We start from the raw sequence: 20,499 nt of genomic DNA, 5'->3' as shown, positions 1-20,499 counted from the left end.
TGTTGGAACATCTCTAGGTGAAGTTGCATGTTTTCCCTGTGAGTTTGTGGGTTTTCTCGAAGTACTCAAACTTCTATGCATGTTAGATTCATTGGAGAATATCTAACAATGTATGTGTGTTGGCCCCTGGGATAGGTTCCAGCTTACCTGCAACCCTAATGAGGACAGGCGCTATCGAGCATCATTATAGAGAAAATAAGTGTTCAAGACTTCAAAATAACAACCACTGGCACTTGTAAATGTAAATATTCTTATAAGTACATTTTAATAGTACCAAAAACTTAATTCACCAGAGTACAAAAAAACAAATTCACACAATTATTAAGCTTCCTGTACTGTACTTGCTAATAAATATAAAAACGATAGTGAATGACTATCAAGTATTGCTTCTAGGGTCTACAATTTGTTTCCAGGTAGAAGGATAGTTTAGTGAGTGTTGTGGTCACAGATTGTACGCCTGACAAATGCTTAGTGAGTCCTTCAACATCAAGTCACGCAGACGCCACAGTGCATCCGCCATTGTGGTGTGGGCTCCTTTGCTTTTCAGCCAATGAGCTGGAAGACGGCTCTCTTGCTCTTTGGTGAAGTGAGCGTCTCGCCTTTGTGCTGTCATGAAGAGAATATCAAGAATGAACACGTGTGACAAAGAAGCGCACTTGAGGTGACACACAGTTAAAAATCCAACCTTTCAGAGTCTGGTCCCACTTGCTGACGGTGCTGGAGTCGGCGTTCAAGCCCTCGATATACTTCAGGTAGGCTTCAGAGTGCAGTACCCGCTGTGTCTTGGGGGGTGGAGCCACAAACATGGGTTGCAGGTGAGAGGGTTGACCCTGTCCTGGGTATGGAGGTGGAGCATGTTGTCCTGGGCTTAACATGCTAGGCTGAAATAGACCAAGAACATTTGTTCAGACTTGAAAGCTTCAACTCAAAGCCACATTGTAGCTCACCTGCTGCAGGAAGTTTCCAGAGGCGGGACTCCCGGACATGCCATTTACAGCACCGGCTATCATGCCTGGTGAAGAAGAAACAGTCACTGGTGTCAACTTCTACATTAATTAATGCCAAGAAAGTAGTAGTGTTGTGTTTACAGTTCAAGTGTGATGTTAGTAGTGAGTGTGATCACGTGTGTGAATGTGGCTCCTGAAAGGCTAAAGGAGACCAAAGGCTGACTGTAGGCTTGTGGAGCAGGTAAACCCTCCAGCAGGTGAGTGAGCAGGTGTGGTTTCCACTAGTGGCCCTTACCCTGATGAAGCATGCCCGGGTACCCAGGCATGCCACCTTGCTGAAGATGGTGAGGAGGAAGGTGGTGTCCCCCTGTAGGGTAAGGTGGCATTGTGACCACACTCAATAAACCCTCATGGGGGCCCTGCATGGGCATGTAAGGTGGCCCGTAAGCTCCCATCATGCCTTGGGGGGGAAAAGGGCAAGGAGAGGATGACAACATATCCATGCATAAGTGACATGCAGCTATGACATGGCATGCACTATTCTTGCCGTTTCACACAAGAGGCCTTAAATCATGCACACTCTTTACTAACATGTCAACATTCTATCTGGTGTAATAAAACAAATTAGATTTTATAAATGCAATCTATCAAACACCACTCAAAGTAATTGTCGCAAATTGACATATTTGGAAGTGTGTATCATGCTGTCAGAAACCTTCTGATAAAATGTTGATCACTAATCATCTTCAATGGCCTCGTGTGTGAAATGAGCTGAATAAACAAATGAGTGTTAGCAGGCAAAACAAGCATATTAAAGGTTATTCATGCAATGCTCATGCAATTGTTTTTACATGGAGCTAGTGATAACACAAGAGATAATATAAGATATAAACAAGGATGGTTGCTTTGTTTGTGATGGTTTAAATTGTCCAGCTTCATTTCCCTGAAGCCATGTAGTCAAACACGCTCTGAGAGGGGTTACCTGACACAGGTGTCATGGTCTGGTTTATCATGCCCATAGGGCTAGGCAAAGGCACGATCCCCATCAGTGACCCTACATGGGTACCTGATCTTGGGGACGCTTGCTTCTGGGCCGGCCTCTCACGTTCTTGATGCTCCACTATCTTGGCTGCACGTTCTATAAAACAGACAGTTTTAGAATCACAGTAGAAGTGTCCTGAGGACTAGTCCCGTCAGGATCTTGTGAGATTTGTGCAGCTCCTCACCTTCATAGTCAGCTTTCTTAGAGGCCTCAAGGTTCCTCCACTCGGTGCCCACCAGACGACTGAGTTCCCCAAAGGAGAAGTCGGGGTGACGAGCCTTGATGACGGCTCGCATTTCACTGCTGAACAGGATGTAGCCGCTCATGTTGATCTTCCTCTTAGCCCCTTCCTTTTTGGACAAGCCTTTAATCTTTGGTGTGGACTGGAAAAAAGTGGTAGGATTTAAGCTTGTTTTGTGTGATTTGGGGTTCTTACATTGCATTAGATACCTGGGAAGGTGTGTATGGCATGACGTCCATTTCGCTTGAGAGAGGGGTTTGTATCTGAGGCATAGCGGGCGTCTCCATGGCTTCGTCTTCATCATCCATGTCATCCATGTCGTCATCTCCATCCTCGATATCCGCGAGTTTAACCTCAAGTTCCTCTATCTTTTTATTCAAAAAGGGAGACGCTTCCTTCTGTGGAACAATTGCTTTCCTGCAGACAGCAAAAGGTATCATTTAAAGGTGGGGGAAATAATCGATTTTTAGATGCATCGCAATTCGGACATCGACAATTATAAAATCTATTATAATTCATCATCCAATTCTTTATTGTAAATAAAGTAATGCAGACAGTTCTAAAAGTTGGCTGACTGCAGCGAGCCACCTCACCGAGAGATCCGACCAGCTAATTTTTTATAGGGCACTTATGTTCCAGTTTTGCACACACTTTTGTTAATTTAATAAATGTAATGGGAATGAATTTACTCGTTTTTTTTATTACAAATGCACTGTATTTAAAAGTTGCAAGTGATAAGTGCTTATTTAGTAAAACGAAAAAAAACCTAAAACTGCATCAATATAGAAAAATTAAAGTTGCATCAATAATCTATTTTTAATCAAATCGTAATCGAATCGTGAGGTGCCCAAAGATTCCCACCTCTAGTATCCATTACATTAGAGGTGTTCAATTCTTATGGCTACCCTCAGAGGGCCTCTTGTAAAAGTAAAACATAATAAATATTAATTTATGATGTTATTACACTTTTGTGCTTTATTGACGCACAATATTTCAAAGCTTTCCGAGGCCACATAAATCAATGTGGCAGCAACACTAAATTTTAAAATGGTGCCACTGCTTTAGTGGTCAGGAAAGAAAACATGTCAGCAAAACAACATACAATGTGCAAACAAAATGACTTGCATGTGTTGATCCATCCATCCATTTTCTACCGCTTATTCCCTTCAGGGTAGCGGGGGGCGCTGGAGTGTTCAGAGTTTTTTAAATGCCCCTTACTCACCGTGACCCTGATTGTTATTGAAGTGTGGCTACATTAAGAAACAAGGAGTGATTCTATATCCCTCAATGTGTGTGTGTGTAACTTTAAGAAAAAAAAATATTACCGGTGCTGTGTCGGTCACATGGACTATAAAGCACCAAACTGTGCTTATCAGGAAGTAATTGTGTTTCCGAAGAGTGTCATTAAGAAACACCAACGCAGTATGAGTGCAGTACAGCAGGTACCACACACTCATTGAGGTGTCATTTACCCATCACTTGTAATTGGTGCATAATGAGAACATGATTTGTTCCCGTTGTAATGCAATGGCGAATTGTGTGTGCTGTGTTGGAACTAAGCACTGCTGTTGGCCTGTTAAGTCTAGCTATAAAGTTTAAAAAGAGTGTCATACTGTGTGTGCCTTTGTCAGGACACTACATTACTTACAAGACGATAAAAGCAATGGTCCTGGTAGCTGAGTCTAAAGCACTTGTTGCTGGTAGCGGAGTCTGCATTAACTCAGCACCAATAGTTACTGGTACTGTTTTCCCTGTCTGGTTACTAAAGCTTACGTGGGCACTGATGCCATTAAGGAACACAGGTTTGGTCAATTACAATAAGTCAAGATTTCTTTACAGTCAACCCGTCCCAAGAAACAGAAATACTATATTAGAGAGGGTAGAAAGGATAGGTCGACACATAGGCGCCGCCCCGTAAAAGATAGGAAGAAAAAAAACATGAGGGAGAAGAAAAGCCACTCCTGTGCTCTTGTAGGGGGCACAGTGTGGGACTAGGAAAAAACCCTCAGCAAACATAAGCACATACGACATACAAACTTGAGACCTGCATCCCTTGACAGCAAGGCATAAAAAGGCATTGAGCGTCAGTCAGGCTTGAGTGGTGCTAACCTAAAGTAGAACACCTCATCTTCCACCACTTTGGAAGTGTACGAGAAGCGTTTCAAACCCTTGAATTTTTTGGCTTGTTTCTCGGCGTCAATGTAGCGACTCTCACAAAGTAGATTATCCTCTTCAGCTATCTCAGTCGGTCTGCAGGACAAGAAGTCCTTGAACGAGGACACCATGCATTTGCCTGAGAGCACAAACACAATATGATTGAGAAGAAAACGACTGAATAAAAATAACTGGCAGTGTAAAGAACACAGTACCTTTGACACAGGTAATTGGCAAGGTCTCCTCGAGGTGGCTGAGGAACACCTCTCTCTTGTAGAACATCTTGGTGGGTTCGTGCTCCGTCTCCTCCGGATGAATAAAAATAGGCCCAAAGAAGAAAGTGGTTCCATTCTGCACCCAAAGCTTCTCCAACCTGGAAATGGTAAATGGGTCTTACTTGTATAGCGCTTTTCTACCTTTTTTTTAAGGAACTCAAAGCGCTTTGACACTATTTTCCACATTCACGACACAACGGACGTGACTAAGATGGTAGAAGGTGGGGATTGAACCAGTAACCCTCAGATTGCTGGCACGGCCACTCTCCCAACTTCGCCACGCCGTCCCCTCGCCGTTTGAGCCACTATTGTGGCTCAAACCCCTCACAGAAAGCACCCGGCTAAGAAGTTATTATACACAACCTAAGTTGCACTCAACCTGGAAGTCAGTGAATGGTTACTGATAATCACTATCACAAGATGATGAATAAAACATGATGTTTACCTGGCTACTCGAGGCTTGGACAGCCCGTGTGACTGAATGTAAACACAGTCTCCCACTTTGAACCACATGTTGTTATGGCGCAACTGTTCATAGTACTGACATCCAGGCTCAGCACCGCTCATCTCCATGGTGACATCCTCTCGCTCCTTAAGGATGAAATTTGCACACAGCAAGTTAATCGCCTCACAGCTTTGTTTAAGAGAATCCTTATTACGCCTGTGTTGTATTTACTCCAGCAATATGCTACTTTCTATGAAACATTTAAACAATATAAAGTCAAACTTGAGGTTTTCTTTTAAGATTAAGCAGTTCCAATGAAAAGTGCAAACCTCACCTTGTCCACAAAACTGCTGCCGTCTACATACAATACAGCGAGTTTCTCCAAGTCAGGCTTGGCAAACATGGAAGCAACACGAACGACAGGCAGGGGGACGTCTCGAGGGATATATTTAACAGGACTAGCAGGCATAGCCCATATCTTGATCTTCTTGAACAGCTTGGGCCTCACAGTGTAACGAGATTCACAGACATACACGTCCTCGGCTTTGACGCCCTCCGGTTGGAGTTTGAAATAATCCTACGACAAGTCAGGAAGCACAACTTTAACTGAAGTCACAAATGGCACGTTCGTGTCTTTCAGGCCTACCTTCACACACATGACCAAACATTTGCCCAGGACTTTACTGAGAGATACTCGGTTGTAGTAGTCGCTCTTGAAGGCCTCTTTTTCCAGAAACTTGCGGGTGGCCAAATGGAAGGTTTCACTCGGACGATAGAACCAGCAGCCGTAGAGCCACTTCTCATCTTCTCAAACAAGCAAAGGTAAGATTAGCTACTTGACAATTTATCTTTCTTAAAAGGTGAGCTGACTTGCCTGCATCGTCCTCCCAGAGACGTTCAATACAGACGATGTGCGGCTTGAGGTTGGACTGTGATGGCTGCACGTAGACAAACTCCCCCACACGATAAGTAGTGTTTTCCAAAGTGCATTCTTGCTGGTACGCAATATCCGGCTCTGACTCAGGACTCCATACTTCTCCTGGCAGGTCCTGCTCCTTTGTACCTTTGTTTTGGTGAAAAATTAGAAATTATTGAATCAAATTACTATTAAAAGCAACAGTTTGTTACTCCCCAATGCTTAAGCAGTCATACTTTTGCTGTCCTCTTCCTCACTGGCCTCCTTTTTCTTATCCTCTTCAATTTCTTTGGGGATCTTCTCCCTCTTTTCCTGCTCCACGTCATTGTGCAGGTGTTTCAATGAGTAGCTGAGTGCAGTGCTTTGAAGAATCTCCCCATTCTTACATAGCTCATCCCGGATCTTAATGAAAAATTGTTGCAGTTCCACTGCGTCATCAAAGACCTCCGAGTCAGTCCTGCAAGTGCAAAGAAGAAGCACAGTTAAGTGCTTGCATAGTTTGTTGTTAGAAAGTGTTCCCTGACTTAAGATGCTGTTTATTAACACCAATTTATTATTAAATTTAGGTATTTTTTGTTTGTCTGTCTATCTGTGTTGGCCCTGCGATGAGGTGGCGACATGTCCAGGGTGTACCCCGCCTTACGCCCGTATGCAGCTGAGATAGGCTCCATCACCCCCGCGACCGCAAAAGGGGTAGAAAATGGATGGATGGATGGATGAACGTTTATATCATGTCAGTGTTTCCCACACATTCATTTATTTGTGGCGGCCCGCCACGAAAGAATTACGTCCGCCACAAATTGATTTTTCGGCTTTTGACTCGCTCGACCGCTCATAAAAGCAATGGGACTGTCTGTGAATGTTGCTTGTAGTTACACCTCCGGTGCAGTAGGTGGCGGTAGCCTACTATGCATTGTAACTCCGCCAATAGCACTTAATTCACCTGGTGGGCCAGAAGCAGAAGAAGAAGAAGAAGAAGAAGAAGAAGAGGGACGGACAGGATCAAAATACTCGCCGGCTACTTTTCATAATGATGGCGCTTCCTACGTTTCTACCTCAAACGTCCAAAAGCTGCTGAAAGCCTTGATCCAGGATGCCATGGGGAAAAACACTTAAATGGTGCTTTTTGGCGATAGTTAGCAGCTTGGTGGCTCATAGCCGGCTAGCTAACGCTTGCTAGCGTGGTAGCATTGCTTCATTTTTACAGGTGTTATAGGTAGATAGGTTATAGCTGCATCGCTCGCGGCTCGTCATATATTTAACGTTAATCCGCGATTTCACCGAGCGTTTAACTGACGGTTAGCAGCCTGAAGCTGCTTCATTAACACCGCCGCTGTTTGACTCTGGGTCCGGGGCAGATGGACGTAATAACAATCACGTGTTTTCATACCGATGAGCTAACGTGTCCAGGTTATAACCCTGTTGTCAATAAACACATGTTGTCCAGGTTAATGTTTTGGCCATTAAAGGCCCTTCATTTCAAGATTTCAACTGTGATCGGGCTTTAAACAGGTGGCTGACCTGTTCAGATGAGTGTAACTGCTACTGGTCAAATAATGTGAAATAGCATTTAATTTTACATGTATGCAATGCCATTTAAATGTAATTATAGATAACAATAATAATAATAATAAATACTGTGTAGTGTTGTAAATAGTCAACGGGAAGAATTTTAGTAAGATATAAGCCATGAGCACTACACAGCCAGAAAAAAACCTAGGCAGGACAAGTAAAAATATTGGGGCAAGTAGATTTGAGAAGTCAGGCAAGTAGAAAAAAACCTTAACGTTGAACCCTGCATGTGTTGAGCTGCTGCCGCTTAAGGTTAGACGGCACTGTACATAGAGCGGTTCTGCTCGTTAGTAATAAATTCTAATGTTGGATGTTCACTCCTTCACACAGATGAGTATAGAAAAATATTTTCAACGGCCGAAAAGGGCTCGACTTGGAGAGGAGGTAGGCCTACAGTCCGGACCACAGGTGCGACCTGTTCAGCAGCAGCAAGAGGAGGAGGAGGAGGAGGTTGACTGACTGTGGCAGGACACCTCTGCCTCTGTTTCACTTCATGTTGCTGGTAAATAATATGGTTGTAGTAGTAGGCTAAAGTTAAATTATTTAGTATTCACTAATTAAAGGGGCAGAGCTTTAAGAGACATTTTAGCTTTTATATTTTATAAGATATATTTTTTGTAAGAACCACAATTAATAAATATATTTCAGTGAATCACTAATTGTTCAAATCTGTATATAAATATGTACATAAAATGTTGTAATTATATTCCAACTCCGCGTTCTTCTTGGTCATCGGCGCTGCCGCCGCCACCCCCCCCCCCACCACCACCCGACCACACCACCACAAATAGATGCCTGTCCTGTGGGAAACACTGCATGTGTATATATTTCTGTACTCAATGACTCTGCAAAATGTATCTGGGGATCGATAAAGGACTTTTTTCATGAATAATTAGGGATGGATGGAAGACTCTTAAGATGTCAAGAATAATACTTCAGTACCTGTGCAGCCTCCTGGCCTTCTGCAGCACTTCAAACATGTGCTCCTGAAAGACATCCAGTCTCCTGTAGCGGCCACGCTCCACATTCACCCTGATGACATCAAAGTTAAGTGGGCGCTTCTCTGCGTCGTCTGGATCAACGGCGGGAATTTCAGCCAGGGAGTCGCTGTAACATCTTCCTTCTTCGTCTTGGTGACTCAGCACGGACACATACAGGTTCCTGATCATCTCTCGCACCAGAGCTCCCACATCAGGAGCCCCAGAGTCTTCACCTCCTTCCTGCTGCTTGCGCGTCTCAAGCAATACCCGATGCAAAACCAAGGCGTCCCGATAGATGAGCGACTCGGGCTCGTTGTATATGCAAGCGTTGTTGAACATGAGAGCAAAGTCTTCCACCAGGGCCTCCACGTCCTGATACCGACCCGCTGCCATGTGGCTGCGCAGGCGCTCCATGTCGATGGGCCGCTTGATGGTGGCGTAGTAGTCAGGCAGCTCGGCACGGGATGGCAGACGGAGGAAAATGGTGCTCAGGCGACGGCCTCGGCGGTCAGTGAAGTTCCGCACGGCGTCGTAGAGCTCATTTAACCTCTGTTGCAGAGGGGTTAGGTATTTGGTCTTCTTAGGAGATATGCCACTTTTTCCTAAATGAGGAAAACACATTTACAGTAAAAAGGTCAATTTAATAATAATACTTTAATACAACTATAAACAAGGCAACAGTAAAAGCTTAAAGAGAGTAGTCCCGCCTTTTTTCTTGCGTCGCTGTTTTGTATAAATAACACCAACACAAAATAATACAAAGCCAATCGAGTAAAAAGTACCAGTAAGCTTATTTTTCACAAAAAAGTTGTAGTAGAGTAGATCTAATATTTGTGTGTTTTTATGAAGAACTCGGGGCGGAACATTGCTACGTCAACTTTGTCCACCATTTTGTGTTGGACTATTTATACAAAACAGAACAACAACGTGGAGAAAAGATGGAATAAATGTCGGCATAAAAAAAAAACCATGATTTCAGTTTTTCTGCAGGACTGCAACCGAAACGTTCTGGTGTTAGATTGGAGGGGGGCTAACGTAAACCTACAATTATCTTTACCGCCTATGATGCAGTTGCAAAAATTGGGTAAAAACATGTAAAGCAAAACAATGTAAAAGTATGTAGAAGGCTCCGACTACGCATTCAATTGTGTCATTGACACTGCTACTGGTAACATTGTAACCCAGTAAAACCTACCGCATTGACGGATAGTTGGCGTCTAAACACACTCCCCCCCACCAGTTTTTACACTGGTGAGGTGGGTGGCATGTCACCCTGCAGGAGAAAAATTAAAAACCTGTCAAAAGGCGGATGAGGTACTCGCAAGACAACCGCCAACATGCACACTGGGCAGGGGATGTCCAATAGCCAGGATAGGCAAGCCCCTTAGGAGAAGGATACTGAGAAGAAACCCAAATGAAAGGTGTTGCGATCCGCATTCCGACTCGAAAAATGAAAGGATGCACTCGAAATCCAAAAACCACAACAGGGTTCCAGTCCCTGCTTCTCAAGGCTCCTCGTTAATGGCATTAATGACTGGAATACACTCAAGCCAGTCGAACGGGTGTCTTGCAATGGAGACGGGAAGGGACATAACCCTTATATTCAAATGCAAAAAAAGCTCAGCTCATTCAATCATCGCACCCTGTCAAAAGACGGCACTTGTCAATTGTGTTAGACAGCATAATATCGACATCCTGATAATCCAAGAGCATCGATTACCTCCCATACATCGAAACTGACCGCAAAACAAGTGACGCTTTATTTTGAAAAAAATAAAAAATAAAATGTCCTCTAAATTGCCGTCAGAGGCACGCCAGTGTGAAGTTGGAGACGATGCAGGTGGAGGCCCCCTTGGTGTCCTGGGTTGTTGATTACCTGACAGACAGACCACAGTACGTGCGACTGCAGGACTGTGTGTCTGACAAGCTGGTCAGCAACACCGGGCCCCGCAGGGCACAGTCCTCTCCCCCTTCCTCTTCACCATCTACATCACCGATTTCCATTATCACTCAGAGTCCTGCCACTTTCAGAAGTTTTCTGATGACTCTGCGATAGTGGGGTGTATTGAGGATGGTGATGATGAGGAATACAGGGCACTGGTGGAGGACTTTGTCACATGGTGTGGAAAGAACCACCTCCAGCTCAATGTGACGAAGACCGTGGAGCTGGTTGTGGACCTGGGAAGGAGGAGGAGTACTCCGGCGACCCCTGTTTCCATCAGGGGGGTCATGGTTGAGGATTATAAATACCTCGGAGTACACATCGACAACAAGCTGAATGGGTCAAAACACGCTGAGGCACTCTACAAGAAGGGACAGAGCCGCCTCTACTTCCTCAGGAGGCTAGGATCCTTCAACGTCTGTACAAAGATGATGAAGATGTTCTACAAGTTGGTGGTGACGGGCGCCTTCTTGTACGCCGTGGCCTGCTGGGGCAGCGGGCTGAGAGTGAGGGACGCAAACATACTGGACAAGCTGGTAGAGAAGGCCAGTAATGTGGTGGGAGTGGAGCTAGACTCTCTGGCGGTGGTGTCAGAGAGGAGAAGTCTAGCCAAACTCCTAGCCATTATGGACAACACCTCCCACCCACTACACTCGGACCTTGCGGAGAGAATGAGCACGTTCAGTGGAAGGCTCAGACTCCCAAAATGCAACACGGAACGACACAGGAGGTCCTTCATACCGTCCACATTTTATCAACCATGACAACATTTATCCTAACTTGATGGCCTAATTCTTAAATGGAATCTAACTTTAAGTAGCACTTCACACACTATAGTCAATATTTACACAAGTGAAAGGTACAGTAGTCTTATGAATAAAACAGAAACATTCTCCTCAAAACTATTTTATCATTAGGTCAGCTGCATCATTCCTCAAAGTTTCTGCATCTTTAATTCATTTACACAGACAAACTCAACAGCACTGCCAACACTCTAGACATCCATCCATTCGTTTGTCCCTTTCGGGTACATTGAAAATGTGTGGCGCATTATGAAGCCTAAAATACGACAACGGAGATTCCGGATTGCTGAACAACTTAAGCTGTACATCAAGCAAGAATGGGAAAGAATTCCACCTGAAAAGCTTCAAAAATTGGTCTCCTCAGTTCCCAATTGTTTACTGAGTGTTGTTAAAAGGAAAGGCCAAGTAACACAGTGGTAAAAATGCCCCTGTGCCAATTTTTCTGCAATGTGTTGCTGCCATCAAATTCTAAGTTAATGATTATTTGCAAAAAAAAAATAAGTTTCTCAGTTCGAACATTAAATATCTTGTCTTTGTAGTGTATTCAATTGAATATAAGTTGACAAGGATTAGCAAATCATTGTATTCTGTTTTTATTTACGATTTACACAACGTGCAAACTTCTCTGGCTTTGGGTTTTGTAGATTGGACTAATATTTGTAGCAGGAAATGAACTTCGAACAAAGCTATCCTTTTTTTCCTTTGCGTCACGATCACAGCAGCACGGCACTCGTTGTGTCAATCAAATACGTTGCTTACCGATGCAGGAGTAAGTCTTTCACTTTGTCTTTCACGGACTAATACTTAATTTGTGGACCCCTGCAGATGTAAAGACATGTGCCGTCAATCTTTCTTCTGTAAATACCGTGATTGTCAAGTGAAGTGAGGTAGCAGTAACCTCTTGGTCATGATAAATGGTTTAAATTTAAAAAATGTATATTTTTCTTAAGAGTGTAAAAAATCCACTTCATCCCATTTAAATTATTTTTTTCATGACCGCTTTCATATTTTCCTCTTATCCTTTCAAACTATGCCTAAATCTGCACTGATTCAGGTAAATAAACAGTAGCCTGATGGGGCTTAGACCATTGCCTGAAACCTGGAAGTGCGCAGATGTGCTTTTGAGGTCACATGATTGCAACCCACGTATTGGACTATGTCCTGCGCTAAGGGATGGGAATTAATACTATTTTTAGGTTTCCGATTTCACGTTTGATTCTGCTGAACAATTCAGTTCTTTAACGGTTCTCTTATCAATTCTTTCTTAGAAAAAAAGAAAACAAAAAGGCAGATTTACATCAATTGTGTTTAGTTTAGAGCCTGACTGACAAAGGGTGAAACAAAAAAAACTGGGAGGTCTTAAGAGGCACATAGCATAACAAATTATTAACTTTTTAAAAAAATATATGAAATAAATATTATTCTGTAAAATTTAACAAAATAAAACGTGTGGAAATTACTCAAGAATGTAACATTCATAATAATATTTTCAAAACGTTCAAAATCTCCCTAGAAAATATATTGGTGACACTCAAAATATTAGAATGATTTGTTTAGATTTACAAGGTGAAATCATCATATGCATAATATGCAACACAAGATATTTCAAGCCTTTTTTTGATTTCATTTGGATGATTATGGCTTACCGTTTACGAAAACCTTGAATTGAAAATCTTCGAAAATATAGGGTCTTTAAAAACTGTAAGCCATGATCTTTAAAATTATAATAAATACAGGCTTTACATAGCTCACTTTGCATGTAATAAAATAATATCACTAATTAGTTTCACATTTGAAGTTAAACTGCTGACATGAATGGGCTTTTACACAATATTCAAATTGTATGAGATTCACCTGTATAATGGCTATGACTGAGTGAAAATGTAGTTGCAGGAAAACAAAACTTTTCACCAACTACAGCTGAACATTCACCTCTTGAAAATCAGTAACACTGTGGCAAATTGGTGCAAGCTTTAAACCACAAACAGTCACTGCTTGTACACTTCCCTGCCCCGGTGAAAGGAGACGCTATAGCGCTAGGCACCAGACATGAAATGGAGCTAGGCTTACTGCCCACCTCAGAGCCAGTCAGAATCTGTCTCTTGTTGTGCTCATCTAAAGAAGGCATTCATTTCAATTTAACAGGTAATGCCACTAACATGATAGGTGGTGAGTTAGTATCTGTTGTGTTTACGGTAGATGACGTGCTAGCGTTACTGCTGCTGTGATGATAGATGCGGCTCAAAAACGCAACATTCATTTATAATTGTTGCATGATGTGTGTTCAAATGTTTCAGCATATTGCTCGCATGTCCTCCTCCTGATGAAGTAGCAATCTTGCAATTATTACAAGTAGCGCTATTGCAATCGTTTCTTGTAAAATGTAGTCAACTGGAGAGTGTTTGTTTCGCCCGGGCGCCGCCAATTTGCGTTCTGATGTGACTACGCACGTTGCATAATGACATCATTCCTAACCACGAGTATCGATAAGGGAATTGCTTAAAAAATTAGCAAGTGATCCCAAGGAATTTATACACTGGGAACCGGTTCTGAACAAGAACCAGTTTTTAATTCTTCAAAACCTGACCTGCGACTCTCTCTGGACGAAATTAACCACAAAGGCCTCCACTCAAGACGCAGCAGAAGGCAACCTGCCACACACATCATTCTGGTCTCTAAACTTGTCTGAAATGCTGAATACCTTTTCCACTCACGAGAAAACGCTGCGTGCCTAATAAAACTCCATTACAATGAAAGCAAGACTGAAGTATTCTCGTCAGTTCTAAATTGCTTCCTTTAGTTGTATTCTGGCAACAGTATAAACCAAGTACCCAAATTCAAGTCTCTCGGGTCTTATATAATAGACGCAAAGGATATGAAGTTCGACAAAGCCTCAGCATGGACAGCCTGCAATAAAATGCATAAGATATGGCACTTGACCATCGGTAATGAGACGAAAATGTGCATCTTTAGAACGCTGATAGAGCCTATTCTCCCCTACGGCGCAGAAACGTGGAGTCTCACCACACAATAACAGAAGAGCCTGGACGGAGCTTACACTAACTTGCTCAGACGTGTCCAAAACAACCACTGGTCCGAGCATGCCACCTTAAAACGCCACTATCTCAGAAGGTCGTTATGTGGAGGCTCTCTTTGGCTGGTCACTGCTATCGGGCCACTGGGGAAATCATTCGGTCGCTACTGCTGTGGAAACCCAGCGGCCGTGTCCACTACAGAGGCCTCGCCTTTACAGATGTACTATCAAGAGATTCAGGGCTTGTGAAGGAGGACCACCCCGTTGCCATGGCGGACCGCGAAGTGTGGCGGTGTATAATCTCGTGTGCCCTGGCCCCCAGGGTCGCCTGATGACTATGACTGGTAATAAATAGCAACAACATCACTAAGCTGGCACGATCCCTCCTACCCGTTCTTACTTTTCTCTTGCAATACGACATACTTGCCAACCTTGAGACCTCCGATTTCGGGAGGTGGGGGGGGGGAGGGGGTGTATGTGGTCGGGGTGGGGCGCGGGGCGTGGTTAAGAGGGGAGGAGTATATTTACAGCTAGAATTCACCAAGTCAAGTATTTCATATACCGGTATATATATATATATATATATATATATATATATATATATATATATATATATATATATATATATATATATATATATATCTAAGAAGTACTTGACTTTCAGTGAATTCTAGCTATATATATATATATATATATATATATATATATATATATATATATTTATTTTCTTATATATATATATGTATATATAAATAAAATAAATACTTGAATTTCAGTGTTCATTTATTTACACATATACACACACACAACACTCATCTACTCATTGTTGAGTTAAGGGTTGAATTGTCCATCCTTGTTCTATTCTCTGTCACTATTTTTCTAACCATGCTGAACACCCTCTCTGATGATGCATTGATGTGTGGCACGCACAAAAGTGCTTTCATCAAATGCATTAGAGTCTGGAATCTTCCATCTCTCCCTAGCATGGCCCAAAACCGGTCAATCTTTGCTTCCTGAGGAAGATCTTCAGTGCCAAGCACTTGGTAGTCCACTACTTATTCCTGGAGGCTATCCAGGTCCAATCGCAGCTGTGGCTTGGAACTTACAAGCTGTTATGAGAGTAGCGTATGTGTGGCCCTTTAATAGGTGAGCATGTGAGGTGAGTGACGTCAGTGAGTGTGTGGGCGAGAGAAGAGAGGGAGCGGTAGCGTGAGTGCGGGCGGGACTAGTTTGTTTTGTGTTGGATTGGCTGTATGCAAGCAATCAATAAAGCAAGATTTGCAACTAATCGCCGGACTTAGGCAGGAAAGGTGCAACAAAGCGTATTTCTTCATCCTACTCGTCGTCGGCGTCGCCATGGCTGTATCTTCATCGTTCTTCTGCTTCGTCTCCTTGTTGTGTGCGCAGTTGTGCACTGCAATCTCTAAAAGCCATATATGTTATTGATGTTATAGATGGTACTATTGTCCTGTTTAAGAGTGTCACAACATTGCTGTTTACGGCAGACGAACTGACAAAAGACAAAAACGTGACTGCTGCTGTTGTGTGTTGTTACCGCGCTGGGAGGACGTTAATGAAACTGCCTAACAATAAACCCACATAAGAAACCAAGAAGAAACCAAGAACTCGCCCTCGATCATTCTACAGTTATAATGTGTTTGGGCAGGCACACTGTTTATATCGTGGGAAAGCGGACTCAGGTCCGCATGGAGCTGGAGGGGGCGTGGCCTCCAGCTCCGCCTGAATTTATGGAGATTTTCGGAAGAAAATTTGTCCCGGGAGGTTTTCGGGAGAGGCGCTGAATTTTGGGAGTCTCCCGGAAAATCCGTGAGGGTTGGCAAGTATGCAATACGAGTGCTTACACACAAAAACCCGGCGTAAGCACTGTCAAAGTTGAAATGTATCAAGAGTGAACTGAACGTGAACATGAAAAACAATTTTGCATGCTGTGGATACTTAGGCAACACACAGAGGTAATGCTAGGTAATCGTTTAAATAAAGACATTTTGCAAATAATTACTCCTCAGACTGATTGATGTGCACACAGAGACATACACGTATGAACAACTACCACACTCTCGTGTGTGCAATTGGATATAAAACCAGATGCAAAGTGCTGCAAAAAAACAATGGCTGCTTTAACAGTATTAGAAGATATCGCTAATGGTGCACTGCAAAGAGAGTGTGTGTTCTGAGACAGAGCATTTACTGTCAAATGATGACACCTGGCTGAAGAGCCGATTTAGGTTTCCTAGTCCAACCCTCCCGAAAGTGTGTGCGCAGAGCTGAGGCTGCTTGTGAGCACAACACAGCGAGGGGCCAGGTTCTGCCTGTACCCACACGCTCTTTAAAAAACGGTGGGAAAAGATAACCATGGGGGAGGACAAGTACCGTATTTTCCGCACTATAAGGCGCACCGGATTATTAGCCGCACCTTCTATGAATTACATATTTCATAATTTTGTCCACCAATAAGCCGCCCCGGACTATAAGCCGCGCCTACGCTGCGCTAAAGTGAATGTCAAAAAAACGCTGCGCTAAAGTGAATGTCAAAAAAACAGTCAGATAGTTCAGTCAAACTTTAATAATATATTGAAAACCAGCGTTCTAACAACTCTGTCCCAAAATGTACGCAAATGTGCAATCACAAACATAGTAAAATTCAAAATGGTGTAGAGCAATAGTAACATAATGTTGCTCGAACGTTAATGTCACAACACACAAAATAAACATAGCGCTCACCTTCTGAAGTTATTCTTCATTCGTAAATCCTTCGAATTCTTCGTCTACGGTGTCCGAATTGAAAAGTTGCGCAAGCGTGGGATCCAAAATGGCCGGTTCCGTCTCGTAGAAGTCATCGGGAGTCAGTGTCGCTGTTGTTCTGTGAATCCTGCCTTCCGGAAAGCTCGGACCACAGTTGTGACCGAAATATCTGCCCAGGCATTTACGATCCACCGGCAAATGTTGGCGTATGTCGTCCGAGGCTGTCTGCCCGTCTTAGTGAAGGTGTGTTCGCCTTCGGAGCTGTGTGAAAAAAGCCACCCGGCCTCTTCGCGTAAACTTCCCTTAACCACTCGCTCATCTTTTCTTCATCCATCCATCCCTTCGAGTTAGCTTTTATGATGACGCCGGCTGGAAAGGTCTCTTTTGGCAAGGTCTTCCTTTTGAATATCACCATGGGAGGAAGTTTCTGGCCATTAGCATGGCAAGCTAGAACCACAGTGAAGGACGACTTCTCATTCCCTGTGGTGCGAATATTCACCGTACGTGCTCCCGTTCCACAGTGCGGTTCAGTTGCTGTGAAATACGGTAGTAATCCGTGTGCGGATGGAGAGATTGCGTCTTTTTATGAACCGGATCGCTTAGTAGGAGCCATTTTGTGGTCTTTACAGATGTAAACAGGAAATGAAACGTACGGTGATATCCGCGCGTTTTTTCTTCTTCTTCCGGGGGCGGGTAGAAGAAGAAGCGCTTCCTGTTCTATGAGGGCGGGTGCTTTCCTTGGCGGTTGCTTGCGTAGAAGAAGAAGCGCTTCCTGTTCTACCGGGAAAAAAGATGGCGGCTGTTTACCGAAGTTGCGAGATCGAAACTTTATGAAAATTAATCGTAATAAAGCGCACCGGGTTATAAGGCGCACTGTCAGCTTTTGAGAAAAATTGTGGTTTTTAGGTGCGCCTTATAGTGCGGAAAATACGGTAATAAAGTTCACACCAGACTAAACTACTATTTCACTATGTAAAAGCGCTCTGAGTCACTAGAGAAAAGCTCTCTATAAATATAATTCACTTCACTTCACTATGGGGTTGACTCAGTTTGGGGCCAGAAAAACCTTGAGCAACACGATAAGCACAAATAAACATGTTATGACACACAGAAAACACAAAACTGCAATGGGGGGGCAATCCGGTTCGAAGCTGCTGCCATCTGCCGTTGCTCTGTACACCGTCACACCGCAGAGAGTTAAAAGGTAAAGGCATGGGATGAGGGTGTGTGTTTGGATATCTGTCGTCATCCATGAGTGTGTGTATTGTCTTTAAGCCTGTAGGTCGCTCTGTTCAGCGTCCGCAAACGGAGACAACACCAAAGGTGTTCTTGAAGGAGGGAGGATTCAGAGCATCTCACTGGGGTGTTTAACAGCCTTGCCCAAGGCCAATACAGAGGGAGTCAAATTGCAGATATGGATTTTTATTGGTTGGGTGAGCAAACACATTCCAATGGCCTTGTGTACCCTAGTTGTCCATTCTGGCTTTCAAATAGATCCTAATTTTGCCCTATAGTGCGGAAAGCTTCTCCGAGATGTTATCCTATTTGCAAACCAATTTTGAGATCATCAAAGTCTGAGTGGCCACCGCTCTGCCCATTCCATCCATCGCAATGAGCAGCCTTTGGATTCCTTGAACGGCTGCCATTGTCATCCGAATTTTCCAACAGACCAGAGCAATGCTCAATCCAATCAGCAGATGCTCTGTTATCACAGTTCTAAATTGATGGATATTTTCCACGTCTTCGACAGAAAAACTGTTAGGCAAAAGGAATCGTCACTTCTTCTAAGAGTGCCTCATGTATCTGGCAGCAAACGGCCCATCGGGACAGGCAGGTTGCCCCAAATCTGTGCTTCTCGTTGAAAATATCTTGTAATTAAGTCGAGGGACCGGTTTATCAATTCCATGTTTAGATTTTCAGGGAGCAGTGAAAATGAGATGCTCTTAGAAAGTGAAGACAAGACAAGCCGAGATATGAGAAGCACAGCAAGAGAAATAACAGAGTGAGGGAAATGTGACCGCCTTCATTGAGAGCCAAACAAGAATGGGAGATTTCAGGGGCATGGATAATTTAAATAGGATTTGCATATTTAAATAGGCCATGCACAGGCAGTGGCCAGCCACTCAAACGTGCCCTCAATTACATGATGATTGAAATGTACAAAAGAAATGTGTTTACATATGCATGCGCACACTTACATATCTGTTTTTTTTTGCGTGTACAGCATTTTCTGGATTTGAGCACTTTTTAGTATGAAATCCAAACAAGCCTTACAGTAGCAGTCGACTGGAAAAACAAGTTGCCTCTATATTAAAGCTATTATCATGTATATATCTGACTTATGACATTAAAATTAATAACTTCTAAAGTTTGCATATTAATAGATATAATCAAAGTAGTATTAATCTCACTGAGATTCCTGAGCCATTTTTAGAGTTAACAAGGAAGACTCACGACGTAGCGTAAAGAACCCCAGATCCTTTCCCCATCAATAACAATGCTAATCAAGCAGCAGACTTTGTGAGAGCCAACAACAGTTACTTTGGGGAAAATTATGACTCAGAAATTTATATTTTTTGAGCCCAAACACAAATATGAGCAATAAGTTTTAGAAGCCAAGTGCTATACGGATGCAGCTTTATTGTGACACTATAGCACCAGAAGCATTGCTGGGTGCTAAGCATACAAACTAACCATAATAAACCATTATAAAACAAACACTCACTGTACAATTTTCACTCTTACTGGGATGCTGACCGACGGAACGCGCACACAATACTGTGTAGATGAAGATTCAAACGCAATCCTCATTAAGGGTTAAAAAAAGTTGCCGCAACAAGTGTTTTTTGTGTCTTTTTGCCATCTTGGGGGATGTCAAATTCGGCCAGCCTCTCGGATCATGGCCACACGTGTCTACTACCGGGTGAGAGATGCATTTATAATCTAGAATTTACTTTTAGCAAGTTTGAGACGAAGCAGAAGCAGCCGTCGTTTTAGTGTGTCAACAATAGCAGCGTAAGCTACCATTAGCTCAGCGCTGTCAATGTGCCGCTTAAATAAGCTGTCTGTGTTGGAACTAATAATAACAATATCATCTATATTTAGTTCATTTTCAGGTCATGACATGTAAATGGAGTATTGTTGGCGGTTTCTGGATGTTTTTAGGGGTATAATGGGCGCAGTGGAGGACCCTCCATCTGTTGACTCAATTGTTAGCTATTAATTTACGGTTTCGATATGCATAAAAAAAGCCAAGCATGTGTGTTCTTGTTTTACATAGGGATTGTGAATAAAATGTTTGCGTATTTCCAGCATGACTGATCTGATAATATGGTCGGAGTGCAGCGTTACTACACTGACGTAGAATCTACGGAAATTGTCGAAG

The 20,499-nt window shown here is 43.1% G+C and overlaps 1 protein-coding gene across 1 annotated transcript in view; it reads right to left on the bottom strand.

Moving 5' to 3' along the window:
• Positions 1-246: 246 nt before the first annotated feature.
• LOC133570841 (protein polybromo-1-like) overlaps positions 247-20,499 on the bottom strand; it is a 34,224-nt gene continuing 13,971 nt past the window's right edge. The window contains exons 16-30 of the mRNA XM_061923584.1: positions 8,535-9,174; positions 6,257-6,477; positions 5,979-6,167; positions 5,751-5,908; positions 5,439-5,681; positions 5,105-5,250; positions 4,600-4,757; positions 4,340-4,523; positions 2,440-2,647; positions 2,174-2,372; positions 2,014-2,085; positions 1,243-1,407; positions 948-1,012; positions 686-881; positions 247-606 (exon numbers count right to left, since the gene is read on the bottom strand). Coding sequence (XP_061779568.1) covers positions 443-606; positions 686-881; positions 948-1,012; positions 1,243-1,407; positions 2,014-2,085; positions 2,174-2,372; positions 2,440-2,647; positions 4,340-4,523; positions 4,600-4,757; positions 5,105-5,250; positions 5,439-5,681; positions 5,751-5,908; positions 5,979-6,167; positions 6,257-6,477; positions 8,535-9,174 — 3,008 coding nt within the window. The 3' untranslated portion in view covers positions 247-442. The remainder of the gene's footprint in view (positions 607-685; positions 882-947; positions 1,013-1,242; positions 1,408-2,013; positions 2,086-2,173; positions 2,373-2,439; positions 2,648-4,339; positions 4,524-4,599; positions 4,758-5,104; positions 5,251-5,438; positions 5,682-5,750; positions 5,909-5,978; positions 6,168-6,256; positions 6,478-8,534; positions 9,175-20,499) is intronic.

The sequence above is a fragment of the Nerophis lumbriciformis genome, linkage group LG28, assembly GCF_033978685.3.
Source record: "Nerophis lumbriciformis linkage group LG28, RoL_Nlum_v2.1, whole genome shotgun sequence".
Taxonomy (NCBI): domain Eukaryota; kingdom Metazoa; phylum Chordata; class Actinopteri; order Syngnathiformes; family Syngnathidae; genus Nerophis; species Nerophis lumbriciformis.
This window is presented reverse-complemented; position numbering and strand designations above follow the sequence as displayed.